Source organism: Dermacentor variabilis, unplaced genomic scaffold (assembly GCF_050947875.1).
Source record: "Dermacentor variabilis isolate Ectoservices unplaced genomic scaffold, ASM5094787v1 scaffold_13, whole genome shotgun sequence".
Classification (NCBI taxonomy): Eukaryota; Metazoa; Arthropoda; class Arachnida; order Ixodida; family Ixodidae; genus Dermacentor; species Dermacentor variabilis.
Genome location: NW_027460291.1, coordinates 37121621 through 37148750, shown reverse-complemented (window position 1 = coordinate 37148750; position 27130 = coordinate 37121621). Strand labels below are relative to the sequence as shown.

Sequence of the window (27130 nt, the reverse complement as noted above, 5' to 3'; positions counted from 1 at the left end):
ATGCTCTGTGCATTCGACCATGAACTACCTAGTGACGCATATTGGCATGAGAGAGTTTTATTGAAGAGCAGCACATGCCCAGTGTCGCATACTCAGTGAACCAAATTCGCCCAGTGGTTGGTTTCGCACATGCTTCTCTCAGCGCGACTGCCCGATGCTCTGAGCATTCGACCATGAAATACCAAGTGACGCAAATTGGCGGGAGAGGGTTTTATTGAAGAGCAGCACATGCCCAATATCGCATACTCAGTGGACCAAATTCGCCCAGTGGTTGGTTACGAACATGCTTCTCTCTGCGTGGCAACCCGATGCTCTGGGCATTCGACCACGAAATACCTAGTGATGCAAATTGGCGTGAAAGAGCTTTATAGAAGAGCGACACATGCCCAGTGTCGCATACTCAGTGAACCAAACTCGCCCAGTGGTTCGTTACGAAGATGCTTCTCTCAGCGCGACAGCCCGATGCTCTGCGCACTCGACCATGAACTACCTAGTTACGCAAATTGGCGTGAGGGGGTTTATTGAAGAGCAGTACATGCCCAGTGTCGCATACTCAGTGAACAAAATTCGCCCAGTGGTTGGTGACGAACATGCTTCCCTCAGCGCGACAGCCCGATGCTCTGCGCACTCGACGATGAACTACCTAGTTACGCAAATCGGCGTGAGAGAGTTTTATTGAAGAGCAGCACATGCCCAGTGTCGCATACTCAGTGAACCAAATACGCCCAGTGGTTGGTTACGAACATGTTTCTCTCAGCGTGGCAGCCCGATGCTCTGCGCACTCGACCATGAACTACCTAGTTACGCAAATTGGCGTGAGAGAGCTTTATTGAAGAGCGGCAGATGCCAGGTGTCGCATACTCAGTGAACCAAGCTCGCCCAGTGGTTGGTTACGAACATGCGTCTCTCAGCGCGACAGCCCGATGCTCTGAGCATTCGACCATGAACTGCCTAGTGACGCAAATTGGCGTGAGAGAGCTTTGTTGAAGAGCAGCACATTCGCAGTGTGGCATACTCAGTGAACCAAATTCGCCCAGTGGTTAGTTTCGAACATACTTCTCTCAGCGTGATAGCCCGATGCTCTGAGCATTCGACCATGAACTGCCTAGTGACGCAAATTGGCGTGAGAGAGCTTTATTGAAGAGCAGCACATACCCAGTGTCGCATACTCAGTGAAACAAATTCGCCCAGTGGTTGGTTTCGAACATGCTTCTCTCAGCGTGGCAGCCCGATGCTCTGAGCATTCGACCATGAAATACCTAGTGATGCAAATTGTCGTGAGAGAGCTTTATTGAAGAGCGACAGATCCCCAGTGTCGCATACTCAGTGAACCAAGCTCGCCCAGTGGTTCGTTACGAACATGCTTCTCTCAGCGCGACAGCCCGATCCTCTGCGCACTCGACCATGAACTACCTTGTTACGCAAATTGGCGTGAGAGAGTTTTATTGAAGAGCAGCACATGCCCAGTGTCGCATACTCAGTGAACGAAGCTCGCCCAGTGGTTGGTTACGAACATGCGTCTCTCAGCGCGACAGCCCGATGCTCTGAGCATTCGACCATGAACTACCTAGTTACGCAAATTAGCGTGAGAGAGTTTTATTGAAGAGCAGCACATGCCCAGTGTCGCATGCTCAGTGAACAAAATTCGCCCAGTGGTTTGTTACGAACATGCGTCTCTCAGCGCGACAGCCCGATGCTCTGAGCATTCGACCATGAACTGCCTAGTGACGCAAATTGGCGTGAGAGAGCTTTATTGAAGAGCGGCACATGCCCAGTGTCGCATACTCAGTGAAGCAAGCTCGCCCAGTGGTTGGTTACGAACATGCGTCTCTCAGCGCGACAGCCCGATGCTCTGAGCATTCGACCATGAACTGCCTAGTGACGCAAATTGGCGTGAGAGAGCTTTATTGAAGAGCAGCACATGCCCAGTGTCGCATACTCAGTGAACCAAATTCGTCCAGTGGTTGGTTTCGAACATTCTTCTCTCAGCGCGACAGCCCGATGCTCTGAGCATTCGACCATGAACTGCAGAGTGACGCAAATTGGCGTGAGAGAGTTTTATTGAAGAACACCACATGCCCAGTGTGGCATACTCAGTGAACCAAATTCGCCCAGTGGTTGGTTACGAATATGCGTCTCTCAGCGCGACAGCCCGATGCTCTGAGCATTCGACCATGAACTGCCTAGTGACGCAAATTGGCATGAGAGAGCTTTATTGAAGAGCGGCACATGCCCAGTGTCGCATACTCAGTGAACCAAATTCGCCCAGTGGTTGGTTACGAACATGCTTCTCTCTGCGTGGCAACCCGATGCTCTGAGCATTCGATCATGAACTACCTGGTTGCGCAAATTGGCGTGAGAGAGTTTTATTGAAGAGCAGCACATGCCCAGTGTCGCATATTCAGTGAACCAAATTCGCCCAGTGGTTGGTTACGAGCATGCTTCTCTCAGCTCGGCAGCCCGATGCTCTGAGCATTCGACCATGACATACCTAGTGATGCAAATTGGCGTGAGAGAGCTTTATTGAAGAGCAGCACATTCGCAGTGTCGCATACTCAGTGAACCAAATTCGCCCAGTGGTTGGTTTCGAACATGCTTCTCTCAGCGCGGCAGCCCGATGCTCTGGGCATTCGACCATGAACTACCTAGTGGCGCAAATTGGCGTGAGAGAGCTCTATTGAAGAGCGCCACATGCCCAGTGTCGCATACTCAGTTAACCAAATTTGCCCCATGGTTAGTTTCGAACATGCTTCTCCCAGCTCGGCTGCCCGATGCTCTGAGCATTCGACCATGAAATACCAAGTGACGCAAATTGGCGTGAGAGAGTTTTATTGAAGAGCAGCACATGCCCAGTGTCGCATACTCAGTGGACCAAATTCGCCCAGTGGTTGGTTTCGAACATGCTTCTCTCAGCGTGGTAGCCCGATGCTCTGAGCATTCGACCATGAAATACCTAGTGATGCAAATTGGCGTGAGAGAGCTTTATTGAAGATCTGCACATGCCCAGTGTCGCATACTCAGTGAACCAAATTTGTCCAGTGGTTGGTTTCGAACATTCTTCTCTCAGCGCGACAGCCCGATGCTCTGAGCATTCGACCATGAACTGCCTAGTGAGGCAAATTGGCGTGAGAGAGCATTATTTAAGAGCGGCACATGCCCAGTGTCGCATACTCAGTGAACCAAATTCGCCCAGTGGTTGGTTTCAAACATTCTTCTCTCAAAGCGACAGCCCGATGCTCTGAGCATTCGACCATGAACTGCCTAGCGACGCAAATTGGCGTGAGAGAGCTTTATTGAAGAGCGGCACATGACCAGTGTCGCATACGCAGTGAACCAAGTTCGCCCAGTGGTTGGTTTTGAACATGCTTCTCTCAGTGCGACAGCCCGACGCTCTGAGCATTCGACCATGAACTGCCTTGTGACGCAAGTTGGCGTGAGAGAGCTTTATTGAAGAGCGCCACATGCCCAGTGTCGCATACTCAGTGAACCAAATTCGCCCAGTGGTTAGTTTCGAACATGCTTCTCTAGCGCGACAGCCCGATGCTCTGAGCATTCGAATATGAACAACCTAGTGACGCAAATTAGCGTGAGAGAGCTTTATTGAAGAGCGCCACATGCCCAGTTTCGCATACTCAGTGAACCAAATTCGCCCAGTGGTTAGTTTCGAACATGTTTCTCTCAGCTCGGCAGCCCGATGCTCTGAGCATTCGACCATGAACTACCTAGTGACGCAAATTGGCGTGAGAGAGCTTCATTTAAGAGCACCACATGCCCAGTGTCGCATACTCAGTGAACCAAACTTGCCCAGTGGTTAGTTTCGAACATGCTTCTCTCAGCTCGGCAGCCCCATGCTCTGAGCATTCGACCATGAAATACCTAGTGATGCAAATTGGCGTGAGAGAGTTTTATTGAAGAGCAGCACATGCCCAGCGTCGCATACTCAGTGAACCAAATTCGCCCAGTGGTTAGTTTCGAACATGCTTCTCTCCGCGCGACAGCCCGATGCTCTGAGCATTCGCACATGAAAAACCTAGTGACGCAAATTGGCGTGAGAGAACTTTATTGAAGAGCGGCACATGCCCACTATCGCATACTCAGTGAACCAAATTCGCCCAGTGGTTGGTTTCGAACATGCTTCTCTCAGCGTGGCAGCCCGATGCTCTGAGCATTCGACCATGAAATACCTAGTGATGCAAATTGGCGTGAGAGAGCTTTATTGAAGAGCGCCACATGCCCAGTGTCGCATACTCAGTGAACCAAATTCGCCCAGTGGTTGGTTTCGAATATGCTCCTCTCAGCGCGACAGCCCGATGCTCTGAGCATTCGAATATGCACAACCTAGTGACGCAAATTAGCTTGAGAGAGCTTTATTGAAGAGCGCCACTTGCCCAGTTTTGCATACTCAGTGAACCAAATTCGCCCAGTGGTTAGTTTCGAACATGCTTCTCTCAGCGCGGCAGCCCCATGGTCTGAGCATTCAACCATGAACTACCTAGTGACGCAAATTGGCGTGAGAGAGCTTTATTGAAGAGCGGTCATGCCTAGTGTCGCATACTCAGCGAACCAGATTCGCCAAATGGTTGGTTTCCAACATGCTTCTCCCAGCTCCGCAGCCCGGCGCTCTGAGCATTCAACCATGAACTACCTAGTGACGCAAATTGGCGTGAGAGAGCTTTATTGAAGAGCGGTCATGCCTAGTGTCGCATACTCAGCGAACCAGATTCGCCAAATGGTTGGTTTCCAACATGCTTCTCTCAGCTCCGCAGCCCGGCGCTCTGAGCATTCGACCATGAACTACCTAATGATGCAAATTGGCGTGAGAGAGCTTTATTGAAGAGCGCCACATGCCCAGTTTCGCATACTCAGTGAACCAAATTCGCCCAGTGGTTGGTTTCGAGCATGCTTCTCTCAGCGCGACAGCCCGATGCTCTGAGCATTTGAACATGAAAAACCTAGTGACGCAAATTGGCGTGAGAGAACTTTATTGAAGAGCGGCACATGCCCACTGTCGCATACTCAGTGAACCAAATTCGCCCAGTGGTTGGTTTCCAACATGCTTCTCTCAGCTCGGCAGCCCGATGCTCTGCGTATTCGACCATGAACTACCTTGTGACGCATATTGGCGTGAGAGAGTTTTATTGAAGAGCAGCACATTCGCAGCGTCGCATACTCAGTGAACCAAATTCGCCCAGTGGTTGGTTTCGAACATGCTTCTCTCAGCGCGGCAGCCCGATGGTCTGAGCATTCAACCATGAACTACCTAGTGACGCAAATTGGCATGAGAGAGCTTTATTTAAGAGCGCCTTTGCCCAGTGTGCATACTCAGTGAACCAAATTTGCCCATTGGTTAGTTTCGAACATGCTTCTCTCAGCTCGGCAGCCCGATACTCTGAGCATTCGACCATGAAATACCTAGTGATGCAAATTGGCGTGAGAGAACTTTATTGAAGAGCGGCACATGCCCACTGTCGCATACTCAGTGAACCAAATTCGCCCAGTGGTTGGTTTCCAACATGCTTCTCTCAGCTCGGCAGCGCGATGCTCTGCGTATTCGACAATGAACTACCTAGTGACGCATATTGGCGTGAGAGAGTTTTATTGAAGAGCAGCACATTCGCAGTGTCGCATACTCAGTGAACCAAATTCGCCCAGTGGTTGGTTTCGAACATGCTTCTCTCAGCGCGGCAGCCCGATGGTCTGAGCATTCAACCATGAACTACCTAGTGACGCAAATTGGCGTGAGAGAGCTTTATTGAAAAGCGCCACATGCCCAGTTTCGCATACTCAGTGAAACAAATTCGCCCAGTGGTTTGTTTCGAACATGCTTCTCTCAGCGCGACAGCCCGATGCTCTGAGCATTCGAATATGAACAACCTAGTGACGGAAATTAGCGTGAGAGAGCTTTATTGAAGAGCGGTCATGCCTAGCGTCGCGTACTCAGCGAACCAAATTCGCCAAATCGTTGGTTTCCAACATGCTTCTCTCAGCTCAGCAGCCCGATGCTCTGCGTATTCGACCATGAACTACCTAGTGACGCATATTGGCGTGAGAGAGTTTTATTGAAGATCAGCACATTCGCAGTGTCGCATTCTCAGTGAACCAAATTCCCCCAGTGGTTGGTTTAGAGCATGCTTCTCTCAGCGCGGCAGCCCGATGGTCTGAGCATTCAACCATGAACTACCTAGTGACGCAAATTGGCGTGAGAGATCTTTATTGAAGAGCGCCACATGCCCAGTTTCGCATACTCAGTGAACCAAATTCGCTCAGTGGTTAGTTTCGAACATGCTTCTCTCAGCTCCGCAGCCCGATGCTCTGAGCATTCGACCATGAACTGCCTTGTGACGCAAGTTGGCGTGAGAGAGCTTTATTGAAGAGCGCCACATGCCCAGTGTCGCATACTCAGTGAACCAAATTCGCCCAGTGGTTAGTTTCGAACATGCTTCTCTAGCGCGACAGCCCGATGCTCTGAGCATTCGAATATGAACAACCTAGTGACGCAAATTAGCGTGAGAGAGCTTTATTGAAGAGCGCCACATGCCCAGTTTCGCATACTCAGTGAACCAAATTCGCCCAGTGGTTAGTTTCGAACATGTTTCTCTCAGCTCGGCAGCCCGATGCTCTGAGCATTCGACCATGAACTACCTAGTGACGCAAATTGGCGTGAGAGAGCTTCATTTAAGAGCACCACATGCCCAGTGTCGCATACTCAGTGAACCAAACTTGCCCAGTGGTTAGTTTCGAACATGCTTCTCTCAGCTCGGCAGCCCCATGCTCTGAGCATTCGACCATGAAATACCTAGTGATGCAAATTGGCGTGAGAGAGTTTTATTGAAGAGCAGCACATGCCCAGCGTCGCATACTCAGTGAACCAAATTCGCCCAGTGGTTAGTTTCGAACATGCTTCTCTCCGCGCGACAGCCCGATGCTCTGAGCATTCGCACATGAAAAACCTAGTGACGCAAATTGGCGTGAGAGAACTTTATTGAAGAGCGGCACATGCCCACTATCGCATACTCAGTGAACCAAATTCGCCCAGTGGTTGGTTTCGAACATGCTTCTCTCAGCGTGGCAGCCCGATGCTCTGAGCATTCGACCATGAAATACCTAGTGATGCAAATTGGCGTGAGAGAGCTTTATTGAAGAGCGCCACATGCCCAGTGTCGCATACTCAGTGAACCAGATTCGCCAAATGGTTGGTTTCCAACATGCTTCTCTCAGCTCCGCAGCCCGGCGCTCTGAGCATTCGACCATGAACTACCTAATGATGCAAATTGGCGTGAGAGAGCTTTATTGAAGAGCGCCACATGCCCAGTTTCGCATACTCAGTGAACCAAATTCGCCCAGTGGTTGGTTTCGAGCATGCTTCTCTCAGCGCGACAGCCCGATGCTCTGAGCATTTGAACATGAAAAACCTAGTGACGCAAATTGGCGTGAGAGAACTTTATTGAAGAGCGGCACATGCCCACTGTCGCATACTCAGTGAACCAAATTCGCCCAGTGGTTGGTTTCCAACATGCTTCTCTCAGCTCGGCAGCCCGATGCTCTGCGTATTCGACCATGAACTACCTTGTGACGCATATTGGCGTGAGAGAGTTTTATTGAAGAGCAGCACATTCGCAGCGTCGCATACTCAGTGAACCAAATTCGCCCAGTGGTTGGTTTCGAACATGCTTCTCTCAGCGCGGCAGCCCGATGGTCTGAGCATTCAACCATGAACTACCTAGTGACGCAAATTGGCATGAGAGAGCTTTATTTAAGAGCGCCTTTGCCCAGTGTGCATACTCAGTGAACCAAATTTGCCCATTGGTTAGTTTCGAACATGCTTCTCTCAGCTCGGCAGCCCGATACTCTGAGCATTCGACCATGAAATACCTAGTGATGCAAATTGGCGTGAGAGAACTTTATTGAAGAGCGGCACATGCCCACTGTCGCATACTCAGTGAACCAAATTCGCCCAGTGGTTGGTTTCCAACATGCTTCTCTCAGCGTGGCAGCCCGATGCTCTGAGCATTCGACCATGAAATACCTAGTGATGCAAATTGGCGTGAGAGAGCTTTATTGAAGATCTGCACATGCCCAGTGTCGCATACTCAGTGAACCAAATTTGTCCAGTGGTTGGTTTCGAACATTCTTCTCTCAGCGCGACAGCCCGATGCTCTGAGCATTCGACCATGAACTGCCTAGTGAGGCAAATTGGCGTGAGAGAGCATTATTTAAGAGCGGCACATGCCCAGTGTCGCATACTCAGTGAACCAAATTCGCCCAGTGGTTCGTTTCAAACATTCTTCTCTCAAAGCGACAGCCCGATGCTCTGAGCATTCGACCATGAACTGCCTAGCGACGCAAATTGGCGTGAGAGTGCTTTATTGAAGAGCGGCACATGACCAGTGTCGCATACGCAGTGAACCAAGTTCGCCCAGTGGTTGGTTTTGAACATGCTTCTCTCAGTGCGACAGCCCGACGCTCTGAGCATTCGACCATGAACTGCCTTGTGACGCAAGTTGGCGTGAGAGAGCTTTATTGAAGAGCGCCACATGCCCAGTGTCGCATACTCAGTGAACCAAATTCGCCCAGTGGTTAGTTTCGAACATGCTTCTCTAGCGCGACAGCCCGATGCTCTGAGCATTCGAATATGAACAACCTAGTGACGCAAATTAGCGTGAGAGAGCTTTATTGAAGAGCGCCACATGCCCAGTTTCGCATACTCAGTGAACCAAATTCGCCCAGTGGTTAGTTTCGAACATGTTTCTCTCAGCTCGGCAGCCCGATGCTCTGAGCATTCGACCATGAACTACCTAGTGACGCAAATTGGCGTGAGAGAGCTTCATTTAAGAGCACCACATGCCCAGTGTCGCATACTCAGTGAACCAAACTTGCCCAGTGGTTAGTTTCGAACATGCTTCTCTCAGCTCGGCAGCCCCATGCTCTGAGCATTCGACCATGAAATACCTAGTGATGCAAATTGGCGTGAGAGAGTTTTATTGAAGAGCAGCACATGCCCAGCGTCGCATACTCAGTGAACCAAATTCGCCCAGTGGTTAGTTTCGAACATGCTTCTCTCCGCGCGACAGCCCGATGCTCTGAGCATTCGCACATGAAAAACCTAGTGACGCAAATTGGCGTGAGAGAACTTTATTGAAGAGCGGCACATGCCCACTATCGCATACTCAGTGAACCAAATTCGCCCAGTGGTTGGTTTCGAACATGCTTCTCTCAGCGTGGCAGCCCGATGCTCTGAGCATTCGACCATGAAATACCTAGTGATGCAAATTGGCGTGAGAGAGCTTTATTGAAGAGCGCCACATGCCCAGTGTCGCATACTCAGTGAACCAAATTCGCCCAGTGGTTGGTTTCGAATATGCTCCTCTCAGCGCGACAGCCCGATGCTCTGAGCATTCGAATATGCACAACCTAGTGACGCAAATTAGCTTGAGAGAGCTTTATTGAAGAGCGCCACTTGCCCAGTTTTGCATACTCAGTGAACCAAATTCGCCCAGTGGTTAGTTTCGAACATGCTTCTCTCAGCGCGGCAGCCCCATGGTCTGAGCATTCAACCATGAACTACCTAGTGACGCAAATTGGCGTGAGAGAGCTTTATTGAAGAGCGGTCATGCCTAGTGTCGCATACTCAGCGAACCAGATTCGCCAAATGGTTGGTTTCCAACATGCTTCTCCCAGCTCCGCAGCCCGGCGCTCTGAGCATTCAACCATGAACTACCTAGTGACGCAAATTGGCGTGAGAGAGCTTTATTGAAGAGCGGTCATGCCTAGTGTCGCATACTCAGCGAACCAGATTCGCCAAATGGTTGGTTTCCAACATGCTTCTCTCAGCTCCGCAGCCCGGCGCTCTGAGCATTCGACCATGAACTACCTAATGATGCAAATTGGCGTGAGAGAGCTTTATTGAAGAGCGCCACATGCCCAGTTTCGCATACTCAGTGAACCAAATTCGCCCAGTGGTTGGTTTCGAGCATGCTTCTCTCAGCGCGACAGCCCGATGCTCTGAGCATTTGAACATGAAAAACCTAGTGACGCAAATTGGCGTGAGAGAACTTTATTGAAGAGCGGCACATGCCCACTGTCGCATACTCAGTGAACCAAATTCGCCCAGTGGTTGGTTTCCAACATGCTTCTCTCAGCTCGGCAGCCCGATGCTCTGCGTATTCGACCATGAACTACCTTGTGACGCATATTGGCGTGAGAGAGTTTTATTGAAGAGCAGCACATTCGCAGCGTCGCATACTCAGTGAACCAAATTCGCCCAGTGGTTGGTTTCGAACATGCTTCTCTCAGCGCGGCAGCCCGATGGTCTGAGCATTCAACCATGAACTACCTAGTGACGCAAATTGGCATGAGAGAGCTTTATTTAAGAGCGCCTTTGCCCAGTGTGCATACTCAGTGAACCAAATTTGCCCATTGGTTAGTTTCGAACATGCTTCTCTCAGCTCGGCAGCCCGATACTCTGAGCATTCGACCATGAAATACCTAGTGATGCAAATTGGCGTGAGAGAACTTTATTGAAGAGCGGCACATGCCCACTGTCGCATACTCAGTGAACCAAATTCGCCCAGTGGTTGGTTTCCAACATGCTTCTCTCAGCTCGGCAGCGCGATGCTCTGCGTATTCGACCATGAACTGCCTTGTGACGCAAGTTGGCGTGAGAGAGCTTTATTGAAGAGCGCCACATGCCCAGTGTCGCATACTCAGTGAACCAAATTCGCCCAGTGGTTAGTTTCGAACATGCTTCTCTAGCGCGACAGCCCGATGCTCTGAGCATTCGAATATGAACAACCTAGTGACGCAAATTAGCGTGAGAGAGCTTTATTGAAGAGCGCCACATGCCCAGTTTCGCATACTCAGTGAACCAAATTCGCCCAGTGGTTAGTTTCGAACATGTTTCCCTCAGCTCGGCAGCCCGATGCTCTGAGCATTCGACCATGAACTACCTAGTGACGCAAATTGGCGTGAGAGAGCTTCATTTAAGAGCACCACATGCCCAGTGTCGCATACTCAGTGAACCAAACTTGCCCAGTGGTTAGTTTCGAACATGCTTCTCTCAGCTCGGCAGCCCCATGCTCTGAGCATTCGACCATGAAATACCTAGTGATGCAAATTGGCGTGAGAGAGTTTTATTGAAGAGCAGCACATGCCCAGCGTCGCATACTCAGTGAACCAAATTCGCCCAGTGGTTAGTTTCGAACATGCTTCTCTCCGCGCGACAGCCCGATGCTCTGAGCATTCGCACATGAAAAACCTAGTGACGCAAATTGGCGTGAGAGAACTTTATTGAAGAGCGGCACATGCCCACTATCGCATACTCAGTGAACCAAATTCGCCCAGTGGTTGGTTTCGAACATGCTTCTCTCAGCGTGGCAGCCCGATGCTCTGAGCATTCGACCATGAAATACCTAGTGATGCAAATTGGCGTGAGAGAGCTTTATTGAAGAGCGCCACTTGCCCAGTGTCGCATACTCAGTGAACCAAATTCGCCCAGTGGTTGGTTTCGAATATGCTCCTCTCAGCGCGACAGCCCGATGCTCTGAGCATTCGAATATGCACAACCTAGTGACGCAAATTAGCTTGAGAGAGCTTTATTGAAGAGCGCCACTTGCCCAGTTTTGCATACTCAGTGAACCAAATTCGCCCAGTGGTTAGTTTCGAACATGCTTCTCTCAGCGCGGCAGCCCCATGGTCTGAGCATTCAACCATGAACTACCTAGTGACGCAAATTGGCGTGAGAGAGCTTTATTGAAGAGCGGTCATGCCTAGTGTCGCATACTCAGCGAACCAGATTCGCCAAATGGTTGGTTTCCAACATGCTTCTCCCAGCTCCGCAGCCCGGCGCTCTGAGCATTCAACCATGAACTACCTAGTGACGCAAATTGGCGTGAGAGAGCTTTATTGAAGAGCGGTCATGCCTAGTGTCGCATACTCAGCGAACCAGATTCGCCAAATGGTTGGTTTCCAACATGCTTCTCTCAGCTCCGCAGCCCGGCGCTCTGAGCATTCGACCATGAACTACCTAATGATGCAAATTGGCGTGAGAGAGCTTTATTGAAGAGCGCCACATGCCCAGTTTCGCATACTCAGTGAACCAAATTCGCCCAGTGGTTGGTTTCGAGCATGCTTCTCTCAGCGCGACAGCCCGATGCTCTGAGCATTTGAACATGAAAAACCTAGTGACGCAAATTGGCGTGAGAGAACTTTATTGAAGAGCGGCACATGCCCACTGTCGCATACTCAGTGAACCAAATTCGCCCAGTGGTTGGTTTCCAACATGCTTCTCTCAGCTCGGCAGCCCGATGCTCTGCGTATTCGACCATGAACTACCTTGTGACGCATATTGGCGTGAGAGAGTTTTATTGAAGAGCAGCACATTCGCAGCGTCGCATACTCAGTGAACCAAATTCGCCCAGTGGTTGGTTTCGAACATGCTTCTCTCAGCGCGGCAGCCCGATGGTCTGAGCATTCAACCATGAACTACCTAGTGACGCAAATTGGCATGAGAGAGCTTTATTTAAGAGCGCCTTTGCCCAGTGTGCATACTCAGTGAACCAAATTTGCCCATTGGTTAGTTTCGAACATGCTTCTCTCAGCTCGGCAGCCCGATACTCTGAGCATTCGACCATGAAATACCTAGTGATCCAAATTGGCGTGAGAGAACTTTATTGAAGAGCGGCACATGCCCACTGTCGCATACTCAGTGAACCAAATTCGCCCAGTGGTTGGTTTCCAACATGCTTCTCTCAGCTCGGCAGCGCGATGCTCTGCGTATTCGACAATGAACTACCTAGTGACGCATATTGGCGTGAGAGAGTTTTATTGAAGAGCAGCACATTCGCAGTGTCGCATACTCAGTGAACCAAATTCGCCCAGTGGTTGGTTTCGAACATGCTTCTCTCAGCGCGGCAGCCCGATGGTCTGAGCATTCAACCATGAACTACCTAGTGACGCAAATTGGCGTGAGAGAGCTTTATTGAAAAGCGCCACATGCCCAGTTTCGCATACTCAGTGAAACAAATTCGCCCAGTGGTTTGTTTCGAACATGCTTCTCTCAGCGCGACAGCCCGATGCTCTGAGCATTCGAATATGAACAACCTAGTGACGGAAATTAGCGTGAGAGAGCTTTATTGAAGAGCGGTCATGCCTAGCGTCGCGTACTCAGCGAACCAAATTCGCCAAATCGTTGGTTTCCAACATGCTTCTCTCAGCTCAGCAGCCCGATGCTCTGCGTATTCGACCATGAACTACCTAGTGACGCATATTGGCGTGAGAGAGTTTTATTGAAGATCAGCACGTTCGCAGTGTCGCATTCTCAGTGAACCAAATTCCCCCAGTGGTTGGTTTAGAGCATGCTTCTCTCAGCGCGGCAGCCCGATGGTCTGAGCATTCAACCATGAACTACCTAGTGACGCAAATTGGCGTGAGAGATCTTTATTGAAGAGCGCCACATGCCCAGTTTCGCATACTCAGTGAACCAAATTCGCTCAGTGGTTAGTTTCGAACATGCTTCTCTCAGCTCCGCAGCCCGATGCTCTGAGCATTCGACCATGAACTGCCTTGTGACGCAAGTTGGCGTGAGAGAGCTTTATTGAAGAGCGCCACATGCCCAGTGTCGCATACTCAGTGAACCAAATTCGCCCAGTGGTTAGTTTCGAACATGCTTCTCTAGCGCGACAGCCCGATGCTCTGAGCATTCGAATATGAACAACCTAGTGACGCAAATTAGCGTGAGAGAGCTTTATTGAAGAGCGCCACATGCCCAGTTTCGCATACTCAGTGAACCAAATTCGCCCAGTGGTTAGTTTCGAACATGTTTCTCTCAGCTCGGCAGCCCGATGCTCTGAGCATTCGACCATGAACTACCTAGTGACGCAAATTGGCGTGAGAGAGCTTCATTTAAGAGCACCACATGCCCAGTGTCGCATACTCAGTGAACCAAACTTGCCCAGTGGTTAGTTTCGAACATGCTTCTCTCAGCTCGGCAGCCCCATGCTCTGAGCATTCGACCATGAAATACCTAGTGATGCAAATTGGCGTGAGAGAGTTTTATTGAAGAGCAGCACATGCCCAGCGTCGCATACTCAGTGAACCAATTTCGCCCAGTGGTTAGTTTCGAACATGCTTCTCTCCGCGCGACAGCCCGATGCTCTGAGCATTCGCACATGAAAAACCTAGTGACGCAAATTGGCGTGAGAGAACTTTATTGAAGAGCGGCACATGCCCACTATCGCATACTCAGTGAACCAAATTCGCCCAGTGGTTGGTTTCGAACATGCTTCTCTCAGCGTGGCAGCCCGATGCTCTGAGCATTCGACCATGAAATACCTAGTGATGCAAATTGGCGTGAGAGAGCTTTATTGAAGAGCGCCACATGCCCAGTGTCGCATACTCAGTGAACCAAATTCGCCCAGTGGTTGGTTTCGAATATGCTCCTCTCAGCGCGACAGCCCGATGCTCTGAGCATTCGAATATGCACAACCTAGTGACGCAAATTAGCTTGAGAGAGCTTTATTGAAGAGCGCCACTTGCCCAGTTTTGCATACTCAGTGAACCAAATTCGCCCAGTGGTTAGTTTCGAACATGCTTCTCTCAGCGCGGCAGCCCCATGGTCTGAGCATTCAACCATGAACTACCTAGTGACGCAAATTGGCGTGAGAGAGAACTTTATTGAAGAGCGGTCATGCCTAGTGTCGCATACTCAGCGAACCAGATTCGCCAAATGGTTGGTTTCCAACATGCTTCTCCCAGCTCCGCAGCCCGGCGCTCTGAGCATTCAACCATGAACTACCTAGTGACGCAAATTGGCGTGAGAGAGCTTTATTGAAGAGCGGTCATGCCTAGTGTCGCATACTCAGCGAACCAGATTCGCCAAATGGTTGGTTTCCAACATGCTTCTCTCAGCTCCGCAGCCCGGCGCTCTGAGCATTCGACCATGAACTACCTAATGATGCAAATTGGCGTGAGAGAGCTTTATTGAAGAGCGCCACATGCCCAGTTTCGCATACTCAGTGAACCAAATTCGCCCAGTGGTTGGTTTCGAGCATGCTTCTCTCAGCGCGACAGCCCGATGCTCTGAGCATTTGAACATGAAAAACCTAGTGACGCAAATTGGCGTGAGAGAACTTTATTGAAGAGCGGCACATGCCCACTGTCGCATACTCAGTGAACCAAATTCGCCCAGTGGTTGGTTTCCAACATGCTTCTCTCAGCTCGGCAGCCCGATGCTCTGCGTATTCGACCATGAACTACCTTGTGACGCATATTGGCGTGAGAGAGTTTTATTGAAGAGCAGCACATTCGCAGCGTCGCATACTCAGTGAACCAAATTCGCCCAGTGGTTGGTTTCGAACATGCTTCTCTCAGCGCGGCAGCCCGATGGTCTGAGCATTCAACCATGAACTACCTAGTGACGCAAATTGGCATGAGAGAGCTTTATTTAAGAGCGCCTTTGCCCAGTGTGCATACTCAGTGAACCAAATTTGCCCATTGGTTAGTTTCGAACATGCTTCTCTCAGCTCGGCAGCCCGATACTCTGAGCATTCGACCATGAAATACCTAGTGATGCAAATTGGCGTGAGAGAACTTTATTGAAGAGCGGCACATGCCCACTGTCGCATACTCAGTGAACCAAATTCGCCCAGTGGTTGGTTTCCAACATGCTTCTCTCAGCTCGGCAGCGCGATGCTCTGCGTATTCGACAATGAACTACCTAGTGACGCATATTGGCGTGAGAGAGTTTTATTGAAGAGCAGCACATTCGCAGTGTCGCATACTCAGTGAACCAAATTCGCCCAGTGGTTGGTTTCGAACATGCTTCTCTCAGCGCGGCAGCCCGATGGTCTGAGCATTCAACCATGAACTACCTAGTGACGCAAATTGGCGTGAGAGAGCTTTATTGAAAAGCGCCACATGCCCAGTTTCGCATACTCAGTGAAACAAATTCGCCCAGTGGTTTGTTTCGAACATGCTTCTCTCAGCGCGACAGCCCGATGCTCTGAGCATTCGAATATGAACAACCTAGTGACGGAAATTAGCGTGAGAGAGCTTTATTGAAGAGCGGTCATGCCTAGCGTCGCGTACTCAGCGAACCAAATTCGCCAAATCGTTGGTTTCCAACATGCTTCTCTCAGCTCAGCAGCCCGATGCTCTGCGTATTCGACCATGAACTACCTAGTGACGCATATTGGCGTGAGAGAGTTTTATTGAAGATCAGCACATTCGCAGTGTCGCATTCTCAGTGAACCAAATTCCCCCAGTGGTTGGTTTAGAGCATGCTTCTCTCAGCGCGGCAGCCCGATGGTCTGAGCATTCAACCATGAACTACCTAGTGACGCAAATTGGCGTGAGAGATCTTTATTGAAGAGCGCCACATGCCCAGTTTCGCATACTCAGTGAACCAAATTCGCTCAGTGGTTAGTTTCGAACATGCTTCTCTCAGCTCCGCAGCCCGATGCTCTGAGCATTCGACCATGAACTGCCTAGTGACGCAAATTTGAGTGACAGAGCTTTATTGAAGAGCACCACATGCCCAGTGTCTCATACTCAGTGAACCGAATTTGCCCAGTGGTTAGTTTCGAACATGCTTCTCTCAGCTCGGCTGCCCGATGCTCTGTGCATTCGACCATGAACTACCTAGTGACGCATATTGGCATGAGAGAGTTTTATTGAAGAGCGGCACATGCCCACTGTCGCATACTCAGTGAACCAAATTCGCCCAGTGGTTGGTTTCCAACATGCTTCTCTCAGCTCGGCAGCGCGATGCTCTGCGTATTCGACAATGAACTACCTAGTGACGCATATTGGCGTGAGAGAGTTTTATTGAAGAGCAGCACATTCGCAGTGTCGCATACTCAGTGAACCAAATTCGCCCAGTGGTTGGTTTCGAACATGCTTCTCTCAGCGCGGCAGCCCGATGGTCTGAGCATTCAACCATGAACTACCTAGTGACGCAAATTGGCGTGAGAGAGCTTTATTGAAAAGCGCCACATGCCCAGTTTCGCATACTCAGTGAAACAAATTCGCCCAGTGGTTTGTTTCGAACATGCTTCTCTCAGCGCGACAGCCCGATGCTCTGAGCATTCGAATATGAACAACCTAGTGACGGAAATTAGCGTGAGAGAGCTTTATTGAAGAGCGGTCATGCCTAGCGTCGCGTACTCAGCGAACCAAATTCGCCAAATCGTTGGTTTCCAACATGCTTCTCTCAGCTCAGCAGCCCGATGCTCTGCGTATTCGACCATGAACTACCTAGTGACGCATATTGGCGTGAGAGAGTTTTATTGAAGATCAGCACATTCGCAGTGTCGCATTCTCAGTGAACCAAATTCCCCCAGTGGTTGGTTTAGAGCATGCTTCTCTCAGCGCGGCAGCCCGATGGTCTGAGCATTCAACCATGAACTACCTAGTGACGCAAATTGGCGTGAGAGATCTTTATTGAAGAGCGCCACATGCCCAGTTTCGCATACTCAGTGAACCAAATTCGCTCAGTGGTTAGTTTCGAACATGCTTCTCTCAGCTCCGCAGCCCGATGCTCTGAGCATTCGACCATGAACTGCCTAGTGACGCAAATTGGCCTGAGAGAGGTTGACTGAAGAGCAGCGCATGCCCAGGGCCGCATACTCAGTGAACCACATTCGCCCAAGGGTTGGTTGCGAACCTTCTTCTCTCCTCACGGCAACCCGATGCTCCATCCATGTGGCCAGAACTACCTAGTTATCCAGATTGGTGTGAGAAGGGCTTATTGAAGAGTGGTACGTGCCCCTTGTGGCCTACTCAGTAAGCCAAGTTCGTCCGACAGTTTTTTTAAGCATCCTTCTCTCAGCGCCGCAGCCCGATGCTCTGAGCATTCGAGCATGAACTACGTAGTGACCCAAATTGGCAGGAGACAGGTTTACTGAAGAGGGGCGCATGCCCAGTATCGCATACTAAGTGAGCCGAATTCGCCCAACAATTGGTTTCGAACACGCTTCTCTCAGCACAGTGGCCCGATGCTTTGTGGATTAGACCATGAACTACCAAGTGACCCAAATTGGAGCGAGAGAGGTTCATTGAAGAGCGGTACATACACATTGTCGTATGCTCAGTGAACCAAGTTCGCCCAGCGATTGGTTTCGAACAGGCTTCTCTCAACACAGCAGCCCGAGATGCTCTGCCCATTAGACCGCGAACTGCGTAGTGACTGTTTTTGGAGGCAAAACGTTTCGGAAAGTGTGCGTAGTACCCCAATCATGTTAACTGCATTAAGAGCAAAGAAAAATGTAGGTTCCCGCCCACGTGACTATATGTAGACGAAAATTACTCTGAACCTTCTCAAGGATTGTTGTCGTAGAGGTACTGCATTTGAGATATGATATATTACGGTTCTTTACATGACGAAACAAAACACATTAGGTGTGAGGTAAGTTGCGCTCCTTCTAAGGACTGCTAGGACACTCTTGTAGAATCCGATAGTATACATTGATACTACATTATTGTCGACGTCTGGATACATGGAAGCTCCACGGTGGGCTTGGGCGTCACCGACGTAACAGCACTTCAGAAATCCAACAATAAAACGCACCCCTCTTCTGAACTCTCCGAGTTTCTCGCTTTTAAGAAGCATAAAACATCGGACGGTTCAGCTCTTTTAGAAGTAACTGTGCCGGCAAAGTATCTATTTTAATCTTTTCAGGTTTTTCAGAAATTGTGGGTTTGACTCCACGCATTCCGCTTTCTGTCCGGCCCCTAGGACAGACGAAGATAACGCATGCATGCATTTTCTTGAAATGTATACATGAATAACGAGTAGATAATTATGTGTCTTTTGAGAGTACCCACTTCCCAATTGCAGTTATTGTCTACATTAGCGTAATGGATCTCATTCAATCTGATTTTAAGACAGGTGGCCTAATATTAAATATATTCTCAGGAAGCTTCGCAATTACATTATATGTAATTAATTAAAGTGCGCATCAAATTCAGTCGACCAAGAAAGCAGAACGTGCTTTTTTCTTGTGGTTTGCATATGCTTCTTTGTCTGCAAACTAGTTTTTATAGTGTTTTTAAAACGTTTCTAAATTTATTTTGCTTTTTTCGCTTGTTTTTCCCGTTGTTTAACTTGCCTAACATTTTGGCCTCGCCACCCTTTCCTTCGCCAAACTTTTCATACTTCGTAGTTATAAATGGGAGTAGCAGTAAAAGAAAAGCGGAGAGCGACTTCATTGCCACCACTTGTGCACATGGTTGCACGTGCGGACCCTTGGAGGCTTATCAGTTTACTGGCGCTCCATTGAACCCAATATCCTGACACAAAACAGCCAGGAGCCATTAATAGAATAAGACAAGAGGCAAGGGCACTACGTAGTTTCCTGTTCCTTCGTGCGCATGTGCCTCGGTTGCCAAAGGCTGGAGCGCCAGGTGGTACGCATCGCATATTGCGTGGCCAAAAGTCTTGCACGCAGATTGCATGAGATTAATCCTCAATTTAACGTGTCTTCACAGCTAGCCCACTTCCATATTGTGGTTTTGCACGTAAAGCAACAGAATAAAAAGAAAATCCTAAGAAGTTCAAAGTATGGCACTCAATTAGGTTTGTTGATTATGAAATATATCATCAAAGCTGCTACATGAAAGAAGCTACTGGCTGTCATCCGCCATGACGTTGGACGCCCAAGAGCTGTAAACGACACTATATTTTACGAACTGGTTTACAGGAAACCGATATCAGAACCAGAAAATAAGGTTTTCATAACACAGCTCTGCTAGACACCGTTCTTTGAGGAAATATAAATTTTATGAAGTGACTGTGCAGGATACGTTTCATCAATATGGAATCCGAAAGTGTAGTTTTAATCAGTAACTGCATAAAGAATTTGTCTTCGTCGCTATCACTTCTTTTAGTTTTCTTGTCGTTCTTGATTATTTGTGGTCAACGAGACTCAAAGGAAATGCCGACTCAACTTGATCAGCACTTTAAGAAACTGCTCTGTTTTCTTTTCCTTTTTTCGCGATTAACGAGCATACTACTTTGACTACCCCGGTGCGCTTGAGCAGTAGCTAGGCCATTTGTAATTGTCCTCAACGGGCAGTGTTCTGCAATAGCGAGTACACATTTCAGCGGGCGGCATGCAGACAGCAGTATGGGGAAAAAGCGTAGGTTGATGGATGCAGTTTCATTGAGTGGCCCAGCATATTGTGATATATGAGAAAATAAGGAATCGAAGGTCCCAGTTATGATGTCACAGCCACGTAAAGCCAATAGACAATCACAACGAGTAAGTGCTTGTTTATTTACTGAAATGTAGAAATTACATATTATCAAAAGCAGGAACCTAGCGTTTATGTTCATGTTCAACGGAGTGTCAAAAGCAAAATAAAAAAACTATTTATACAGCAAATAGAAGTTACTCCAGTCGAAGTAAGCTAACAGAGCAATCGTCACTCATGACTCGCGGCGTCTCTTTATCAAGCTCATTTCCTCCCACCCCCCCCCCAGCGGCAGCACCAATTGACGTGTTTCACCAATAAAATATTCGATGCACGCTCCAGTTCCTCATGGAGTGGATTGGCCAAAAAAAAAAACAACCCGTGACCTCAGAGGCCCCTCGGAATACGAAAGAGCGTCCGTACTTGCATCAACGCGGTGTTATTACTGGGTCTAGCTGCCAGGTGATTCTGATAGACAGAAATATTTTTTTCATGAGGATGGATCGATGCTATGAGCGGACCCCTCGAAACAGGGCGGTGGGTTGCGCCAGCGAGCTGTTGTTCTTATTTCGCTTAATGTCCTACCTATCTTCTTTTTTCTAACACAGAAATAATTGGAGCATCAAACTCTCTGAACCACTATGGGGAACTTTGTTTTTGTATGCCCCTTTTTTTGGTACCTTAGTGGTCCCCACTTTTGTTCCACGAAGCCTCCAAAGGCCTCTAACTAATCTCTAATGCGGACATGTTTATTTTCCCTCTGCTATCCTTGAACCTAGCAAGGAGACTAGCAGAGCCTAAACCGCAGCTGGGTTCTGATAAACATTTTAATGAAAGATGTTGCATCATTTCCTATGCTTTACCGTAGCAAGCACATGCTTTTTCTTTCTTGGTATACCTCGCTTTATAACTACGCGTTCTAAGGTATCCTCATCTCGCTTCGAAAAGCAAACTTCAATTATCGTAAATTGTTTCTTCTCTGAGCCTCACTGACTTTGCGTTTGACGTTTTATTGCCATGGGCGCTATAAAGTAAAACTATTCCAATTCTGCAATCAGCCCTCCACGATTGGTCAAAAACTTTTTCGACCCCTCCCACTTCGCCTGTCTGTCACGCGACGTCACGAAAACCGCGATAGCTCCCCATCTGATATGACGTGTACGCAGTGAATATTCACAACTTGACCGAACAAAAGAAAAATTGTTATTTCTGATTCGACGCATTTTTCCATCAGCCCTCGGCTATTGGGCAGGACTTTTCGGGCTGCACCCACCTCACCTGCCTGTCATGCGACGTCAGAAAACTGCGACAACTCACCGCGTCAAAGAGATGTGTACGCGCTAAAGATGTATTAATATGCCGAACAAAACTGAAGTTTCTTCTGAATAGCCGCAGGCTGCCCCGTTCCTAAAGGAATGAAAGATGGCTGCCGCCGATAGCTCAAGCACTGGCTACTCGCAGCTGCCGGAGAGCTTGAGTTTACTTGCGTACAGTAAAACTTTTTCCCTGGCAGTGTAATGTTTTCGAGCACTTTCGGCACGTTTATGACCTTGCCCTGCTAACTCTTTTTTTGCTGAGGATCCGTTTTAGCTTCATTCTTAAGCTTCTGTTGCATGCCGCCGCGACTTTCGACCAGCCACCGCAAGCTAAGTAAACGAAAGCGGACCAATCGCAGACGCCGCAACACCCTCTTCATCCGGTTATCAATTTTCGGTGCATTGGCTCGGCGCCATCTAATCCCTCTCCCCTACAGCGTGCTCCTCGCCATTTTGTCAGCCAATTAGATAAGACAAGCCGATAAGTGTAGGCAATGTTATTCGTTTTTGAAGCAAACAAAAGGGTCCTCCTATACACGAGGAGAGCGTTTGATTGGTCTGTTCAGACAACTCTGCGGATCACCGTCCGATGTTGCGTCTGCGGTTACGCAAATATGACGTCAGGAGATTGGAATAAAAACACATTGGAATAGTTTTACGTTATGGGGCCCCATGTTTCTTACTATAGCGCTTGTATACTTGCTGGCAAGCTTCTTATTCTTTCCTTTCACTTTAAGTGAATATTTTTCTTGTACAGGAGCCCTGTAACGTAAAGCTATTCCAATGTGTTTTTGTGCCAATCTCCTAACGTCAAGTTTGCGTAAGCGCCGACGCAAGCATTAGGCGGTGACCCGGAGGGTTGTCTGAACAGACCAATCAAACGCTCTCCTCGTTCTTAGGAGGTCACTTTTGGTTGCTTGAAAAACGAATAACATTGCCTACACTGACCGGCTTGCCTTATCTAATTGGCTGACAAGAGGCGAGGAGCACGCTCAAATGGAGAGGAATTCGATGGGGCTGAGCCACTGCATTGAAAATCGATAGCCGGATGAAGAGCGCGGAGTTGGAGCCTGCGATTGGTCCGCTTTCCCTTACTTAGCTTGCGCTGGCTGGTCGAAAATCGCGGCGGCATGCAACGGAAGCTTAGGAATGACGCTAAGAGAGATCCCAGCAAAGAAGAGTTGGCAGAACGAGTTCGTAAATGTGCTGACAGTGCTAGAAAACGTTACATGGCCACGCAAAACGTTTTATTACACTCAAATAAACCTATGCTATCTGGCAGCTGCGAGTAGCTAGTGCTTGAGCGATCGGCGGCAGCCATATTTTATTCCTTTCGGAAAGGGGCAGCCTGCGGCTATTCAGAAGAAAATTCAGTTTTGTTCGGCATAATAATGCACCTTTAACGCGTACACGTCACTTTGACGCGGTGAGTTTTTGCCGTTTCGTAACGTCGCGTGACAGGCAGGTGAAGTGGGTGCCGCCCGAAAAGTTTTGACCAATAGCTGAGGGCTAATGACGAAAAGTCGTTGAATGAGAAATAAATGTTTTATTTCGTTTGGTCAAATCATTCATAATCAGTGTGTACACATCGTATCAGATGAGGAGCTATCGCCGTTTTCGCGACATCCCGTGACGGACAGGTGAAGTGGGGTGGCCCAAAAAAGTTTTTGACCAATCGCGGAGGGCTGATTGCGGAATTCGAATAGAAAAGTTTGGAATAGTGTTACGTTACAGCACTCAAGGTGTCTGAACACTATCACAACGCGTTTGTTTTCTTTCATATTCCTCCGTATTTCTTCAATATCAATTTTCCTCTGAGCTTGCCTCACTTGAAGACTTGTTCAGTTCATATCCCAGCACTTCAGCTCGCAGCGCCCCACTTTAATAGTCCTGAGATGCGCACGGCACAGCAAATGACGGGTGTGGCCAGCGTTGCGCGGGCGTGGTTTTGGAAGCGTCGCCCTGGCCATGGTGATTAAAATAGCATGCTCTCGCCAACGCAATATGGTCTGCATCCTGCGGCGACCACAGAAGAGCTAGGGATATTTAAAAATATTGGACTCATAATTAGATGGCGCTGTCGGCCGAACCAAAGTAGAACACGATATGAAGCAAACACAGGGTTGTTGATTACGCCCTATACCTCTAGAGTACGCTTTTCCTAGAGCTGCCTATTCTTTCGAAGTAGACAAGCAGCGCGCCTCTGTCACGCGGTCTGCTGTTGCGCACGCATCACACACAAGCGCGTCCGCCGCTTTTGTCGCACTAGCGAAAATTCGGAACGACATGCTTTTTTCCAAAATAAATCACCTTTTATTTTTCATTGCATCCGTATGTTCTATCTTATTTAACCGCCCTATGCGGCTGTAACTGTGTATAGCCGTGTCAACCGTCTCATTACAAGGAGTGTTTTTGGCAGAACGAGCATTCCTTCCTTCGCGCTCGCAGACATGGTGTGGCTCCAACTGTGCCTGGTGATGGTGGGCAAGCTGGCCGTGCACTGTGCCTACAGCACCCTTTGCGTCCACATGACTGAGTGCTTCCCCACCGTGGTGAGGGCGGTGGCTCTGGGAAGCGCCCTCACTGCCAGCAGGGCAGGTGCCATCGTTGCGCCCTTCTTCAAGGACTTGGTGAGCGACTTGAAAGAGTACTGAGGTTACATGTTCGAATTTGCGTGTTTCGCGTTAAATGAAGGTCGTAGACTTCGAAATTCTGGATTTTTAGAAATGGCGATAAGCGTGAGAGGACCCTTAATAATTTGCTTAATACCCTTTGTACGAACCAGGCCAGTATTTACAAAAATATCTTACACTATAAACGTTCGCAAGAGCACATTCTGACCGATCCTGATGCTGGACATCTCATTAGCAAAGACGGCCAGCGAATAGGAAAGAGCACTTACGGAAGGAAAGATTTGTGAATTTCAATTTTCTCTTTTTTTATGTATTTATTTCTTTTTCAGGGAAGGCTCACACATCCCTGGGTCCCCACTCTTGTCGACATGGTTCTAGTCATGGCTTCTCTGCTGCTGTCGCTAATAGTGCCTGAAACTTTTCGCAAGAATCTACCAGACACATTTAAGGACACGCTACGGCTTCGCGAGAAGTACGTTCATTTTGTTTCAGGCTTGCGTATACGTTGTTCTCTTGTCTTTACTTCGAGCACCTTTTTTTTAGGAACGCCCGCTATATAAATATTATATGCGCAGGCGGACAATTGCAAAAAAAAATAAAAAAGAACTCAAGCAATCGTTTGCCAAATCAACTAATTACAATTATGAGCTTCTTATTACCAACTTTATGGCACATGTTTGTATTGAAATTAATGCTGAAGGGAATCGTTAAAAGAGCGTAGTTAGCGTTTCTACATCTGGAGATGGCCATTTAAACGGAAATTACAGGCCACAAGCTATTTGTTCAATTTACCCGATAGCGCAGGGGGCACCGCGCAACCAGGCTTACCGTCCAACCATTCTGTGACGTAGTTGGTTGGAGCAATCTGAGGCTGCAGTTTCGCTACCATTCCTCGATGGTCTGATGTCGATTGGTGCTTTGCGCTGCTCCCGATCCAATACAATATCACTTCAGCAGCAGTGACGATACGGACCGCTTTATCGCGCTCGATAGCCGAGCTTTATTTAATGCTATTCTACGACGTCACAGAGTGTGACACTGCGAGCACGCATCGCAGTGCTGCGTGCGTAGAGACAGGTTGCTGCTAAATAGGGAACATTTATAAGTTCGAGATGTGGTCGTTCCGTGCTTTTCCACGCTATAATTTATGAAAATTGTTCCCACACGCCGAGTAATATAATCCATGAAGGGAGTACGAGGCTCAACAATGCATGCTGCACTAAAGTTTCGTTACAAAGTGAGGAAAAAGTGCAAGTTCCGCTAGCGCCGTCGTTGAATACAAGACTTGTGTTACAATTTCGAATCGTTAGAGCTGAAACACGTTTTTTTTTCTCGCTGACGAGAAATTTGTAACATTCGACAACCGGTGTCACGTAACGGTCAGAAAAGTTACAAATGATATCGCTGTGTCGGACCCAAGAAAAAAGGCGAGTAAGAGTTGTTGCCATTGATATCGGTTACTTTCCCCTTGAATACTTTCTTCATGAAACAAAATTGCCTAGTATGGACAGTCATTTTATAACAGTCGTGCAATTTTTAGAGGTTCTGCGAATTAGACGGGGAAAAAGAAATATGCTTGATTGGCCTTTCCTAGTGTACCGATAATGGTCCACATAAATGATACTTTGATTGCGCTTTCCGTGAACCGCAATATTCGGAAACTGCTTAGCCCGCTTAATTTCGCCAGTGCCGGTCTAGCACTTTCAGCTTTCTGGAACTCCTAAATACAAATAAAATAGTATGTCGATGACACTATGTCCAATTTATGCATATATGACGAGCACTGCCACTTCAGTCTCTATGGCTGTGCAGCGGAGAAAGTATTACTGGGATCCGACTATGATGACAGTAAGCAGGCTCTGTCACCTACATAGGAATACTGGTGACAAAGGCAGTGCTTGACCAGGTTCTTTTTTTCTGAAACGGTGCTTGCATGAAAGGCAATGTTATCGGCAATGCGGTGCTTATCAACACTCTCTACAGATTTGCTAACGCATTTTAAAGCACAAAAGCTGGCTAAAAGCTCGCCTTAGTAGGTTGAAACGGAAAGTCCTTACAGTAACCGTAACTTTCAGAAAACTACGTTAGGGGAGTGAACCAGACTTCAAAGCCAAACTGAGCTAGTTTTTGTTCTCATTGGTTGCAGGGGCGTAGTCGGCGTTCCAACCGAGATGGAGCTCTTTGAGGACGAAGAAGACAGCGAAAACACTGCCTGAGAACTTCACAATCCTCGGAATGTGCACATCTATAGGACTCTAGTGCTCTAGTCGTTACAATGACGGCTGCTGTCGTGTGAAAACGACAGCTGTATTGACGTGCGCGTTTCAGCCGCACTTCGCAAAGAATATGGCCCGCTGATACATTACCAGCGGTACTTTCTGTATTTTTTCACCGTTTTTTTTAGTATTTGTTTTCTTTGTGTTCACCATAGCGTAAATTGCAGCTGGAACGTAGTCGGCTGTGAATGACAAAAAAATAGAAGCATGGGGGCTTGTAAACTCGTCATGCTGTATGCTTGAATGGTATATAACCAAGTTATAACCAACTGAAAGAATTTATAACCAAGATTTGCCTGATTAAACGAGGACACATACGGTGTTTGTTGTATGCGTCATTTATCCACACGTACATTTGGAGTTTTTCCTCATTGTATCAATTTGATAGCATGATAACGTGTTTCGATCAATAATACATGGGCCAGTATTCACAAAAAGCTCGTACATTAAAATTGTAGGTAAGAGGAAATTCCATCCAGTCCTAATGCCTAACGTACTATTAGTGAAGCTGACCGGCCAATCGCAACAACCTCATATGAACGAAAAGCTTTGCGAATTCGGCCCCAAGTTTGTAAATCTTATTACCAGCTCTCCCCAGCAGATTTCGACAAATATTTCACGAAAAAATAAAGGGCTGAAACATTTTACGTCATCCACGGTATGTTCTTGTCAGTTAGCCTGCAATGGCAGCATTTATTATAGCGCAGCTCTCAGGCCC

General features: G+C 48.3%; 1 protein-coding gene across 2 annotated transcripts in view; it reads left to right on the top strand.

Moving 5' to 3' along the window:
• Positions 1–26732, top strand: part of LOC142566819 (organic cation transporter protein-like) — a 196469-nt gene extending 169737 nt beyond the window's left edge. For both annotated transcript variants that reach the window (XM_075677704.1, XM_075677706.1), the window contains 3 exons: positions 23952–24133; positions 24466–24608; positions 26283–26732. In XM_075677704.1, coding sequence (XP_075533819.1) covers positions 23952–24133; positions 24466–24608; positions 26283–26352 — 395 coding nt within the window. In that variant the 3' untranslated portion in view covers positions 26353–26732. The remainder of the gene's footprint in view (positions 1–23951; positions 24134–24465; positions 24609–26282) is intronic.
• Positions 26733–27130: the final 398 nt, after the last annotated feature.